The following is a 14,686-nucleotide window of genomic DNA, read 5'->3' as shown; positions in this document are numbered from 1 at the left end:
GTGGCCCCAAAATTATCGAACCCGAAGAAATGAACTTTTTTTTCAATTCTGAGGGACCCTGTTTCAGGCTGTTTGATAATTTTTCCATAACTGAGCTGGTAGTAATAAATTTCCCGATTTACATCCAAAACATTTTCGCTCATTGTTAAATGGCACAAAAAAGTAAAAATGTAAAAGCTGTTCACGAAAATTAAAAAATAATGATGTTCGATTGTTTAACAGACATGATGATAACACATTGCAATCATAGAGAAAGGAAGGGACAAAGGCTCCACTCGTGGTGAATGTTTCATTTGAAAGGTTTTAATGAAAATCAAATTAACTTAAGAAATAAATCGATTCAAAAAGCACGGCAACTGTTGATACGATGATTCCTATGCACCACAATATGAAGGGAAATTTTAGATCAATACAATGTAGCGGAAACACATTATGGTCAATGTAGTTTCGAAATAAATCAATGCATGATTGTTTAGTATTAAGGATGTTTTCAACATCTTGGTTCATGAGATCCCCTTCAAAGTACCAAAGTGATCTGAAGTTCAAAGGTTAAGGGTTACTTATTTTCTAGAGGAGTTTATAGATAGTAGCACTTGGTAATGAGCATCGTAACATAGCTACAAATGGAGAAACGCATTGATGGTTAGAATTAAACTCGGGAAAATACATCATTGTGATTATGTGATAATCAGGGGTGTTGGAACTAGGGACACAGAGGGTATGGCCCCCGTAATGTCGATAGATTTTACCCTTCCATAATATGGAACTTTCCCCAAACTAGGAATTGTCTAAAGTTCAAGTTTGCTAAAATATTCCCACTATAAAAATAATTGATTCAGAGCACTGAAGGACGATGTACTGTTTAAGCCGTCCTACGAAAAGGTATTTAAGAAACTAAAGATCCATTTCATTCACTTTATCAAGTAACCAAATTATTTTTCAGTTAGAAAAACCGAACCGAGTGGTTGAACCATAGATCTGTGTGAAAATTTTCTTGTATTTACGTATATCCGTGGCTGAACCATAGATCTGTGTAAAACATTTTATGGTTCAAGCTACTGGTTTAACATTTGCTCCCACCAAGAGCTTTTGAAACTCCCTTTCCTCCTTTGATACCACATACGTTCCTAAGCCCCGGTGATCATCTAAAAACTTCTGATAGGCTGACACAATAAAGAAAAAGGGAATATACAAAGGAGGCTAATTTCTACAAGTAGTGCGTTTCTTCATACGCTACGTTTTATCTATGATGGTAATTCCGAAATGCTACTATCTACGCATTCAAGTTTGCTGGATAGGCTCTCCCAGAACTTACAAGTCTTTCAATTTTGCAATGACGGTGGAATTAAATCCTCTTCGAAACATATAGGAATAACTTTCGACTAAAATATTCTGTCGAGATACGTGAACTTTGAAAGTGACTTTGTCACATTCGTGCATATAAAAGAATGCGAATAAGAGGCTCTTCGTATCAACTAATAGAACGTTTCTCCCTTCGTTCATCTCGTCGAAAAGAGTTTTAACATCCAAAGATATAAAATCGAATAATCCATCTGTGGTGGCCGATTGCTGATAAACTAATCTCCTTGTTTCTTCACTTGATTCCTTTAAATAGAAAAATGCTTAACTTAGATGTAATTTTTAATAACCTTCAATACCGAAAATTATATAACACATTTATGAAAGTATAAGCGAAAGCTAAGTATGTTTCATCATGCTTAATATCCTATTCTTATACTTCTTAATTATTCATTGTTATAACTGATTGATTCATACCGATAAAGAATAATGCATAGATGTTTCCTGGGGCAAATCCACTCTGAGATTTGGAGTAAGCAAAATATCTTTTAAATAGTCGTAATAGTTCAGAGTGTCTGGCAGAGTTAGCTGAGACAGGAACATTGACGAGAAAAAAGTAGCGATAAAATACAAAGGCAAAATCCAAAACATCCAATACATTTTTTCTCTTAACGCAAGTCGTCGGTTGTATCCTAATTAAAGTAAATTCAATTTAACTTAAAACGAGTTAACAATTTTTACGATATTATTTTCCCTGCGATTGAGAAAAAACAGAAGTGATCAAAAAACATGGAAGAGGAAAGAGGAGTGGAGTGATTTCAATGTTTTCGCCCTACATGGGGGCAGAGTTGAAAATGTGATGAAACGTCTAGCTCATCTACTGTGCATACTCAACAGTTTACAAATGGGGAACTATATTCCGAATGAAATAGCAAACACACAGGAGGGGAGACTGCCATCTTAGGTTACTTTCCTCGTACAAAGAAGCACCGCTAGAGACACTGCGAATCGGCCAGTCCCTCTCGTATAGTGAACTCGAGTTTCGTCAGTCGTTACCTCGCGGTGCTATTGAAATAGCTGTATCTTGTTTGTTTTCTCTTCAATTAATACTTGTAATGGTCTATTGGGCATCTCACGGGGGAGATTAAATTGTAACGGACCTTTTTTAATTTGTACAATAGATCATAATTTCCTTTCACTACGCATTAGAGTAGCCAACACAAATATAGCCTCATCATCCAGTACAATGGTGATGTGTAAAAATTTAATTTTTTTCCGAATTGCTTTTGATTGACTCTTTTTCTTATTATCATAAATATGAATATCAACAAATCAACGGTGCTATAATTTGAACTGCATTTTACGTACCTTGTAATAATAGAATTGCCATTACGTTCAAATAATCTTTCGAGGCAATAAATTTTGCATTTTGAATCTTGGCGGAAAGGTAATCAGACAAATATATCAAATGAGTTGCAATAAAAATGCACAACCAAATCTGCAAAAACCAATTTAATGATTCGTTAAATCATTGCCAAGCACCAATTCAAATTGAAGCTTCTAATTATGGCCGTGTAATCGTTTTTGCGAGGGGCGCACCCTTTCAAAAAAGTACGGAGTTTCGTCAGTTCTTCCTCTTTATTTTCGTGGTTTCGTGAAAGGTTTCGTGGCTTCATCAAAAGATAAATATATATAACAGCGAAATCTTTTAGGACACCACGAAATGGCGAAACTCAATATATATATATTCAATCTATTTTAAACCAAGAGTAGATAATAATGTATTAGGTAATATTTTTATTTACCTCGTAAGAAAAAGTGAAAAATAAACCAAAATCATTGGATACCGCGCTTCTGGGTCGAATGGACGTAATTTTCCACGTGACGTAATAATACGGATTCGAATAGTCTACGAATTTGTGAGCTTCATACGATGGAGGTAACGGAAACAACGATATATCGGTTTCCTGAAATGTAATGAAAACTAGCTATGAATAGATAATTTAAAACAAGTTGGATATAACAATTGCCGTAGGAAATTTCGTTCACTAAATTTTATTACGTATAAGGATCCGCCTTTGGGCCAAAAGTCAAAGTGATTTACTAATTTTCGAGGCGCGCGAAAGTTCAAATTTCAAAACTAAGTATATGTCAGATTTCAAATTCATGCCCGTTACATTAGCTTTCATGGGTTAAGTCTATCTATCCCTGATTATACTAATCACTTTTTGTCAAATAAATTAGAATTTCCTACACTCCGAATATACACTTCGAGATTAAAGGATTTAAATATATGAAATATTTTAATTAGTTTTTCTAGAATTAAAATTAACGTTATTTTTGATTTTTAGCATTTTTTAATCAAATACCATACAGGATAAAATTGTTGAATTATAAAATTTATCGCAAACATAATAATAACAATTCTATCCTGTATGGTATTGGATTAACAAATGTTGAAATTCATAAAAAACGTTAAAGTGTTAGTGACATAATTTTCGTCACCCATAAACTTAAAATGCTAAAAAAATCCTTGAAAAATCTAGTTTATTATGATATGTTTACTTTTGTATTTGGTTTCGTAGAAATTTGTAAAATTGCAATCAAAGTTTAGTGTTTGGAAAAGGCCTAGTTAAAATTTTGTTTCGCTTAATGACGTAGTAAGGAGAAACTTTCACTCTAGATGTCGCTCACGTGACGCCTATAAGTGTCTCAGCGCCGCGTTAAGCCTATTTTATTCAGATTCGCGCGGCATTAGTAGACTCGGGAGTCTCGGGCGCGCGCGCTTGGCTTTTCCGCGAGATGCCGTGAGTGACGTAGCAAGGAGAAAACCCGCCAAAAATCTTCTCCGCAAATTTGCTTTTGTCCCCCAAATTTCAAGTTTTCAAAGTGTTTTTCCCGTGTTTTCCCTCATAATTAAATATTATTCAAGCATATTTTTGGAATCAGAAGAGTTTAAACTCTCAAAGAAGTAGGGTTTTCTTTAGATTTGAGATAATTTTTAAATCACGTCGCTATTCCTTTAAGGTTAATTCTATAAAAAACTAATTACAATATTTAACATATTTAAATCCTTTGATCTCTAAGGGTACGCATAAAATTTATAACATCATCAATCAATTCAATAGCATAAAATATTAAACTTAAAGCCAATAAAATACCATATTCAAGTTTATGGAAAAAGTAAAAATTTATTTTACGTTTCTTATAAACATTCCCAGTAATCCAGTTGCTTCGTTGGGTCCAGTGAATTTTCCAAAATCAAGAATATTAATGCTCTTTTGTACATTATTGTCAGTTAAACTATAATAAAAGAAATTATAATAGCCATTAGTATTCTTGCTTCAAAATAGTTTATTTGTCAGCAATCTTAAACATGAACTAAGTTTACTCTGTTGAAATATCACCTAGAGATTTTTATGAAATAGCAAATTGAAATAGAAAATCGTGTAGCGGCATGTTTAATTTCGTAGTTAGCTAGCCACGCACAGTGGGTGAAGTCGCTAGGGAATGACCTAAAATTAACTTAGTTATTTTCAAATGAAATAAAACCACCTTTAAAACAAATTATATTAACTATACATTTTGAACTTTTATAGCTATATCTCTACAAGTTGGGAAAACCAAAATATTACCTCTCCGAGTCAAGAGGTCTACTACTACAAACTTATTTATCTAGATATGGAATTATTTCTCTTTTTTGAAGTAAAAATTTACGAAATATTGAAGCAGTATTCCAAGCATAGCGAATAATACAGTAAAGCAGACGACATTTTACATCCAATAAGGATAAATCTTGGACACATGGAAATCAGTCAATGGGGAAAAGAACAGGGAATGAAGTGTACGCTTCAGCTGTTTACCGTATAATCTGATAGCTACATTCACAACTGGTCTGCAGTGTAAACACTATCGTCTCGTCTCACCTACACAATATTCTTAGTTTGCCAACATGAATGTTAACGTTAAATAACACCAAAGCTAAATTATAGCTAGACGCACTAATAGTCAATGCGCACCATAAAGAGAATAAAAAGTCTGTAGCTACTACCCGTTTACCATTAGCCCTTTTACTATTCTAATTGCCACCATGATCTTTTCTTCTATTATAAAATCTTAACCTGATTATTTAATAGTGTATTTAACTTTCGGCTCACTCTGAACCGTTGATGTCTCTTCATTTCAGACACGAAAATCAAAGCCCAAAGTTTACTTCACCTCAGGCCTCAATTATTTACTCTTTGTTTCACTAAGACTATTGCGGATGATACTTAATATACCCGCCGGAGTCTAGGTCTTAGTTTTCTTCATGAAATCACTAAACCAATGATTATTCTATATTCAGATGTAGTATAGCTTAAGTAATATATAAACAGCCATTTCAAATAACAATTCTAAAACAAATCTTTGGAATATCAAAATGAAACAGAGCTTTAAAGCTACAAAAGTACTAAATGCATCATAATTACGAAAAATACTTCCACATATTCACTTTATATTATGGAAAAAGGGAATATTAAGGTTCTGTATGATTTCTTAACACATCAACACAAGGCTAACTGCTAACGCGACGCACTAGTGTAACAATGGACGGACACACACAGACAAAAACATAGACTGCTTTTTAACTCTTTCCGTATTAATTTTGAGTTGAGAAACAAGATTATCTTTAATATTTAAATAAATATAATTATTTTTAATTATTTTAATCTTCAATAATTAACATTAATAATAGTTAAATCGTTTAAAATAAAGTTATACCTATTATCATCTCAAACTTTGCTAATATTGACGTTTAAAGTGAAGGGTACCCCTCTTCCCGCTTTCTTCAAATTTTGGGGTATATATACGATTCGTTTCCATTATAATAGTAAGGAAAAACCGCAAATGCGAAAACCTTTGGTAGCGATCCTACCTTAGGGAGGCTAGACGTTTCTCGTAACCCTAGCTGATCGCCGCGTATATCCTAAAACCAAACGATGATAATGGAGTAGAAGCCAATGATACAGATTGGTGTCTATGTGGAATAGACGGAAGACCAGTGGATGGTGGTGTTAGAAGCCAGAATGTACAGACTGGTGTCCAAGTGGGATGGACAAAGATCAAAAGATGGTGGTGATTAGAAGCCAGTAAGTACAGACTGGTGTCCGTGTGGGATGGACAAAGACCAGAAGATGGTGGTGTGAGAACTCAAGTAGAGGAGCCATTTCCGTGACTGTGAAAGCAGTTCGGCAATGGCGAACACGTTTGCTCCGATTTGGAAACTGCGAACGCGGTCATGTGGGGTCTGACAGACAGACAGACAGACACACAGACACACAGACACGGCCGGTGTAATACCTCTCCGTGACGTCATCGTCACTCGGAGAGGTAAAAATTCGTAGTCTCAAATTGATGAACCTTCCGAGCTTGTGACCATTTAGGTCTACGTATAATTTCATTCTAATATTTTTTTTTTATACAAAAATTTATTTTTAATATTTGAACTCTTTCATGGTAGGTTTTTTGTCCACGACCTTTTACACTTATAAAAAAATCATAGATAAATTCGATGTTTTCTATTAAAAATATAAAGTACAGGTAAAGCTTTTTGCAGTTTTTTAAACTACGATCGTCTCATAATTTTAGTTTTTTACAACAATTTTTATCAGTGAAAAACGACAACAACAATCGGAAATTCAAATATGATTTTTTTTTTAAATATAGATAAGAGTACATATAGACTGAGAAGCGCCAATAGGCAAAAATGACGTCAGTCGTATTTTTCGGGAAAATAAAAGGGGAACACATCAGGTTTCCACTGAATGCTTCAAATAGCACCATCTATCGTCGATAAGCGGAAACATGATACGCTACCATTCCATTTTCCAAAAAATACTAGGCCTTTGAATTAACTTTTGGCCTATTGACGATACTCTGTTTATAGATACACTATGAGCGTCGTCCCCCCTAAAATATTTCATCTACTCAGCTCAGATATTAAGCTTTTATTCAAATCAAGGCCTAACAACCGCTTTAAAAACCAACGTTTTTTTTTTTTCATAAAATAAACCGTGTTTATAACATATATGCCGTTTCCCATTGGCATTTTCCGTGGAGTAAATACACAGGAGTGAAAACAAAAGTTTCATTGAAAGTCCATAAATTTTATTAATATCTACTTAAATATTATTCCATGGCGGTAGATTGCTAGCAGCCAATGGAAAACGGCACAAGAACTTTCAATAATTATTTTGTTGACCAATCGTTTTCTATCGGTTTTGTGAATATCATTTATAAAAAATTCTATCACTTACGTAATATTCAAACGTTTCATGACGGCCGACCAAAAATTACTGTAGGTAAAAGAGATCACATTTTCTCCATTTTCATTGCTTTCAACATCCAGCCAAAATGGAACCTTTTCATATAAATTGATTTGTTGTTGAAGTTGTGGGAAAATTTACGTACGAAAAAGTTTACCACCTAAAGTGTCGACCGTTAAGTTTAAATTTCACGAAGCGTCTACGCTTGGAAAATAATTTTAAAATAAAAACTGAAAATAAATGTTGATTTTTCGGCTGACAGTCTTTACATGTCTTACGTCTAAAGTGCTAAACCTTTTCAGACTATTTCGAAAATCTTTTTTACCGTAGTATATCCATAGCGTGGTTCTGAAATCGATCCACTCATTTTTCGATTCCTAAATAAGAACAAGTCTATTACCGAAATTGTTTAAAGTGAAATTATCAAATTTTATGCAAACTTTTAACCATTTTGTACTTGAAAATTATGTAAAGTATTTTTTATAGCTCAAAAACTTCAAAGAATAAGAGCTTTTCTTTCAAAATTTTAAAACATCGGTAGGATAACAGGATGTCGCTTGGAGATAACGATAAAAAGAGAAACCTTAAACTAAATTTTCCACCTAAGAGGGTCAGGACATCCCATTTATGCTTCTTTCTTAAACCGTTCGTGACTTAGGGAAATTAAAATCTGTTTTTTTTATTGGTAACCGAGCTCACTTAGGCGCTAGCATAAATTATGGGGGCAGGAAATGAGCCACCGAAAGCTATGTGATGGATATTTGAAGATGATTATTCGCTTATGCTACCACAAGTAATATTAATCACCAATTTAACGCGCTTAACCTTTGGAAACAACCGTTGCTGTAGCTGTATAGCATAATTACGGTAATACAATTCCAGCAAGGAGTTTTCTCATAAAAAGAGCTTATAAATAAATAATAAGTTATATAAATAATGCTTCTAACTTTTCATTTTATATGCTCTTTTGAATAAAAAACTTTTACTTCAAAATCTATATGCATGTATAGGAATAGTAAAAAATTTCGTATAGAAAGAAATTAAATTCATATTTTAATTAAAATTATCGAATTTTAGTAAAGGAACTATTGTATCGTCATGCTTTTAGGGGTGAAACAGAATTTTCAAACAACTCAGGAGCGTGTTAGGCCTGAAAGGCTACGATTAATAATTCAGACTATACTTCGACGCATCAGAAGCACGATTACCATTTTCTCTCTGACAAAAGATACTTAAAGCCAAACAAAGGCTCCACTTGCATGGTCTCAATGTGCAATGCAGTATGGTCTAGCAATTCATATCCAAATAAAAAACACTACTTATACATTACAGCCGTCATATCAAAGAAAGCGGTTTCAACAATAAAAAAACCGAAATATATTTGAAATTTTGGATATTTTACGTCTTCTATCAAACCAGGGATAGATTTAATTTTAGAAATAGGAATGGAGAACCGAGTAATCTGGGCGCGCGTCAAAGTCCCGGACCCCCTTCCCCGGGAAGAGGGGTATGAAAGAAGAGGCGGGTTATAGCGACAGAGGTAAAAAGGAATTACGTATTTTTCGCCGTCCCTTTCAGCAACGTCATCAAAACTTAGTTTAAGTGAGTCAATAAGATAATTCAAACGGTTCGTTACGTGTTGCAGGGAGAGGTTATGAGTCGGACTGAAGTAAATAATAACCGTAATCCATTCCTACTTCTAAAATTAAATCTATCCCTGTTCAAACTTCGGCTTCCCTGAATCGGGGATATTTATGAAGGCAAAAATACTTGGTTAGGCATGCACACATGTCTAGCAAAATAAAATTGAGTAAAGAACGCATAGAAGATTATGAATTATTATAAATTGACCACTCTGTATATAGCATCTGGTTTGGTTCCCAGAAAATATTCTACTTCAGAAATTGATCGTTGGCCATTGTTTTGCTCGTAAATATCTTGACGCGTTTTTGTTCATCGATTGAAGTTAAAACTTTCCCAGATGCGGGAAAACTCAACTGAATCAAGCGTAGAATAAATAAGGCGATCCTAAAACTGACATGCAGCTTTCTTACGAGGTGCTAACCAGCTACCGTCGGTTTAATTTTTCTCAATCTAACCTTTGACCTTCAACAACATTTTAGTAGAAGGCAGCTCAACAATTACAAAAGGTTAATATTTAAACTACAATTAAAAAGTGCTAATGACTTTTAATTATCATTAGTTCAACATTAAGTGACTGATCTTATTAATTTTTTATTTAAAATAAATCAAGTGATGTTCAAATATTTATTTGAATCGGTGTGGTTACTGAAAACGTTTTAGGGACGCAATCAAACGTGAGTGGATTAAGCAGTCGAAAACTCAAGATGCAATCGAAACGGAAAACGGTAGTACGGCGAGTGAACCCTCCACTTAACCTTAAACTGGGTAGAAATGGGCGTCTGAAATATCTTCATGCTTTTGGAATACGTCGAAAAGCGAGATACTTCATGTGTTTTCTGTGTTTCGGAATTTGCTCTTACCAACTACTAAGTTTCATGAGTCTGTATCTGAAATATGATACATCTGTGGATGCTCATGTGATAAACGACCCTGATCCGGCAGTACCCGTAATTATCGCCTGCTTACAGGAAGAGTAAGATATTTATCAGTACTAATGGCTTTATGGTGAGACATCGCGTACTTCATAATAGCAGAAGTATATAATACTTCTCTTCGAAAGAAGTGTTCAAGAGAGCGGGGTAATTGTAACATGATTTCTTCCCAACATCAAGGTTACTAAACCCAATCACATACGCGATAAATAGTTCCCTCATCTTTACTCTATTAGCACTTAATTATTTGCCAGGGTGGCCTTTGAATTTTTGTCCCAGCACGTCAAGATGAGGTTTGTGGGTTGGTTGCCGAGGATTTAGTACCAAATAGGTATAGAATTCACCCCATGGCGCGATGCCCATCTGAAGTTTGATGAGATGGAGAGCAAACAAAAAGGTGCATCTTGCCTGGGAAGAATCATGTTACATAACTAAAGTATTAAGAGGATACAGAGTGTCATCCTTCTACTATTATCCCCTTCTGATAATTTCAAACCTCTAAGTGAATTATGGCAATGTCAGTAAAACTCATTTCACCTATTGTGAAAACTGTACAATATAGCTCAAGGCTCTTTGCTCTAAATATTCTAAACATAGAAAAATTATCTTTTACAGCCTTTTAAATCACAAAATGTGCAGTATATCAAAGGAATATTGCGAAACTGAGGTAAAATACACATTTTTACTTGAAACAGCATGATATATATGTGCAAAATCGGTGACTAAATCTAGTTAGCTTAAAATTATTTGAAATGAATATATATTTTACTTGGTCGTTCTTCAAAAGTAAACTTGATGTATGTACCTTCGATGAAGCGCGTCAAAACAATCAAACAACTTTCTTTGCGACGTACTGAGTAATAACTGAATCGTTCACAAATCCTTCTTTCTAATATTCTCTGCTGATATTTACTAATCAATTTTACGAAGGTTCTAGCTCTAATGAGAAGTTCCAATATTGGATACTTAAAAGTGGAAAAAAGTAAATAATAATGAATATAAATTTCCCAACCGTTACTTGAGGTTCCATGAAGCATTGTGCGAAATTAGAATAGTTTAATCTGATTGATTTTACGTATAGGGGCCGAGCTTGCGCAGATAAGGGATTGGAAAAATTATAACTGTGAAGGTTACTGCATAGATTTATATTATACATTAGTATATAAATTTTATACTATGAGTTAATCAATATTAAGTATTTGAACATTGAATTTTCGCAGTTTTGTCTTTTGTCACTATATGGCTCTCCTGCTATTTTAGACTTTATAGCCATTTACCGTTCTTTTTCCTATATTGGATTTAAATATATATTAAAATCGATAACCGTAATAAGAGTTCTGGTTATTTCTTCTGAATTAGCTAAAAACACGCTATGTATAGTATAATTTTTAATACTTGAAGTTCTTAGCAACTTTTTCATCATTGGAAAGTAATAAGAACACGAAGGTTCTTGGTTCAAAATTGCTTATCGATTGAAAAGGCAATATCAGGAAGGGCAGAGAAAGAAGGTGCAAAAATTAGAGCTCGACATTATCTATCCATTATCCACGTTATTTTATCTTTATCCATACTTGAAAGTTATCCACAGAACTTACATGTTAAATTGTATTATAATCCACAACTTTGTTTACAAATAATCGGTTATCCACCAATTTGTGGAAAATGGATAGATAATGCCGAGCTCTAGCAAAAATACAGGAGCGCTATTTCTAGAGTTGTCACATCGCGATGTCGTTGCAAAAAATCCTAACCAGGGATATTAGATGTTTTAAAAATTTCAATGGGACAGGGAAATTTTGGAAGCGTTAGCAGCGTGTCATGCGCTGTAGCTAGGTCTACCGGATTTATAGTTTTTTAATACCATTCTTGCCCAAGTCAAGGATGATGGGGGAGTATGAGAAAGAGAAATAGGCGCGATAACTTTGGAATAAGTACGACTTCAATTTTCCCTTGAAAGAGGGTAAGCAAGACTGCGCGTGTTTAAGACTTAAATTAACCCTCTGATGCAGTCAGGTAAGAATTTATGTGAAAAGGCTCAAGCTACTCATCCCTCTTAAAACATCTATTATCCCTGCCTAACCCAGTGAGCATGTATAAGAAGGAGAGTGAAAGAGGGGAGGTGGCATGTAACTATAACGGCACAGCCCGATATATCTCTCACGCGCATCTACCTCGGCGCACATGAGAAATCGCGTGATTCGTAAATAATAATGGCCGTAAACAAACTTCTTTGATTTTTTCCTCTCTGTTGCGCCGATTGCGCATGAACGGAACTTTGCACCGAGCCACAAAGGGGGAGGACTGACGAAGAATTTGGTCTCCTCCTTCAAATACGTGCTCACTGGTTCAACGTGTAAAAAGTAATTTCCTAAAATATTTTTTCAAGGACAAGGTCAAAGGGGATAACGCAGTATCCATAATGACTAAACCTCAAAACCACTTAAAGTTGATACTTGATTGTCATTTTATTCATTATGACAACGTCCGACTGGAGTTACCTCCAAATTTATGTGAAAAGTATTAGAAGTATCACAACCTTATTATACTCTATATAAGTCAGGGTTCGAATTAAAAAAACCCAGCCCAAAAAAACCTGCGGGTTTTATTGGGTTTTACCCACCATAAAAAACACACTTAACAAAACCCAACACCAAGATCTACAATTTTGATGAATTTGAATGCTAGAATAATTTAATTTTAAAGATATTTGTTGTTTCCACTTCAAAATTGCCATTTAATATTATTTATTATCTTTTTATGAGGCATTTTAAGACTTTTTTATTTAGCAATAACGTTTGAATGACAATTTCTACCATGCAAACAGCTGCTAAAGATAAAAAACCCAACTACCCAGAAAAACCCAATAAAACCCGGTGGGCTGGGCTTTTTTTTAAAAAAAAACGGGTTTTTTGAACCCTGATATAAGTACGGGTCTGCCGTAAGGGCGGAGTATCGATTGAGATGAGAGTCAAAGATTTTCCGTCAGTTAATCTCCGGTATTTTACCAAATACCGTCGTAAATTACCGGTTTATATTTCACCATAATTTCCAACAGCTTTGTTTACGGTAGGCAAAAATTAAATAAACTGTATTTAAAGGATGATCCTTCAAACTATAACAGAATAGACGTATGGCCTACCGTCACTTTTTTAATTGGTAGAGTCCGGTTACCGATTGAAATGGAGCTCATTTGTTCTATGTTTAATTTACGAACAGGAGACATCCCTTTTCCATTTAATTACTGAATAACAAATAATCTTTCGACCCATACTTAAGGAGAGTATTATAGGGTTAAGATTGCAATGAACTACTTTAACCCCAATTAGAAAATTACAACGGTTTAATTTCTTGCCAGATCTTGGGTATTTAATGGATATGAACCATGTACCATGGTTCAAGTCAGCTACAACGGTAGTTTTGCCGGTAGGTTTTAACAGAAGCCGATTAGGCTTTACACATGAAGTACGTAACATGCGCCTGTGGGAGCTACACGATATTTTCTAAGCTCCTAGGAAAGAACCTCCCCTTACGCGGAGGGAAATAGTTCAGTAACTCGGCTCCTTCGGATCCACCCGATCCTTCCGCCTAAAGAACCGATTTACCACGTACCTAAATTCGAGAACTACTATAAAGGCTGAAAAGGGTGTCTAAAATATTCTTTAGATAAAACTATTCACAATACCCAAGATTATTTGGGAGTAAGGCGTTAAAATGTTATCAATCTGGGTAGCTTTTGCTAGGACTATTTAAGACGTCGTGCATCTGTTTTTTAACGAGGTATTTTTCTGTTCTCGCCGTTACGGCAAGCATGAACAAAGTAGTGAACAATCCAGGACTTAACAGCTGTGCCTTTGCACGTACAAACCGTGATATCCACTAGTTGTAACAAGAAGGGGGTGGAAAGATAGGCGAAGGGGATGGAAACATAGGCGAAGGGGATGGAAGTTTGAGAGAGAAAAATAAATTGGGGACAAATTAAGCTGTAATTTCCGGTTTTGCTAACGCCATCTGCTGGTGAACAAACAAAGTATAACATTTGAAATTTTGAAATCTAATGGCGTAAAACGTTATCTCCGGTTCGATTTTCCTCAAATTATTGGAATTTGGTCGTTATTTAAGTAAAGTGGTTGAAAATAAGCACTGTGTGTTTCCAAATTGTATCAGTGATAGCCGGTATTTACAGCTAACCCTATTTCTCCCTGTTTACATAAACCGCATTCTCTATTTCGTGCATGCCGCCATTGATAGCCACCCTCTCACGTGACCTTTAATTCTGTCCCTAAAATGACGTAGTTCCGCTAGCGCGAATTTGTTTCGACAGGGGGCTACATTAGTTGCTTGTTACACATAGTGGACGGGTTTTTTCGTTAACGGCACGGCCTGGATTGTTCACTATTTCGTTCATGCGGCAAGCCAGGCCGCCGGCGGCTCGAGATGCGCCGCTCGGCCTCAGCCGCTGATATCTAGTCAAGGCTTAGTGTAGTTTTCGTGTCTAATTTTATTTTG

The 14,686-nt window shown here is 35.0% G+C and overlaps 2 protein-coding genes across 2 annotated transcripts; both read right to left on the bottom strand.

Annotated features, from left to right (window-relative positions):
- Window positions 1-275: 275 nt before the first annotated feature.
- LOC149709012 (uncharacterized) lies at window positions 276-1,986 on the bottom strand. Its single transcript, XM_089864449.1, has 3 exons — window positions 1,777-1,986; window positions 1,316-1,605; window positions 276-535 (listed from the first exon to the last, which is right to left on the bottom strand). Exons 1-3 carry the CDS (start codon window positions 1,957-1,959, stop codon window positions 319-321), a joined length of 690 nt encoding a protein of 229 aa, XP_089720575.1. The 5' UTR covers window positions 1,960-1,986; the 3' UTR covers window positions 276-318.
- Window positions 1,987-2,659: 673 nt separating this feature from the next.
- Window positions 2,660-7,982, bottom strand: LOC149709011 (uncharacterized). The gene is made up of 5 exons (XM_089863897.1): window positions 7,930-7,982; window positions 7,596-7,699; window positions 4,500-4,602; window positions 3,105-3,266; window positions 2,660-2,797 (listed from the first exon to the last, which is right to left on the bottom strand). Exons 1-5 carry the CDS (start codon window positions 7,969-7,971, stop codon window positions 2,660-2,662), a joined length of 549 nt encoding a protein of 182 aa, XP_089720023.1. The 5' UTR covers window positions 7,972-7,982.
- Between the last annotated feature and the right edge of the window lie 6,704 nt (window positions 7,983-14,686).

The sequence above is a fragment of the Phalangium opilio genome, unplaced genomic scaffold (assembly GCF_054372755.1).
Source record: "Phalangium opilio isolate 3A_F unplaced genomic scaffold, DU_Popi_V2 ptg000013l_1, whole genome shotgun sequence".
NCBI classification, from domain to species: Eukaryota; Metazoa; Arthropoda; class Arachnida; order Opiliones; family Phalangiidae; genus Phalangium; species Phalangium opilio.
Note: the sequence above shows the minus strand (reverse complement) of the source record. Positions and strands in the feature narration are given on the sequence as shown.

Bases quoted from the DNA above. Each gene is read 5' to 3' on its own strand.
- LOC149709012 (XM_089864449.1), bottom strand. From the start codon at position 1,959: ATGTATTGGATGTTTTGGATTTTGCCTTTGTATTTTATCGCTACTTTT. The intron at 1,606-1,776 runs GTATGAATCAAT...TTCTATTTAAAG, and splicing joins CTATGCATTATTCTTTATCG to GAATCAAGTGAAGAAACAAG. The intron at 536-1,315 runs GTAAGTTCTGGG...TTTGAACTTCAG, and splicing joins ATTGCAAAATTGAAAGACTT to ATCACTTTGGTACTTTGAAG.
- LOC149709011 (XM_089863897.1), bottom strand. From the start codon at position 7,971: ATGAGTGGATCGATTTCAGAACCACGCTATGGATATACTACG. The intron at 7,700-7,929 runs GTAAAAAAGATT...TTATATGAAAAG, and splicing joins CACGCTATGGATATACTACG to GTTCCATTTTGGCTGGATGT. The intron at 2,798-3,104 runs GTAAATAAAAAT...TGGTTTTTGCAG, and splicing joins TTTTCACTTTTTCTTACGAG to ATTTGGTTGTGCATTTTTAT.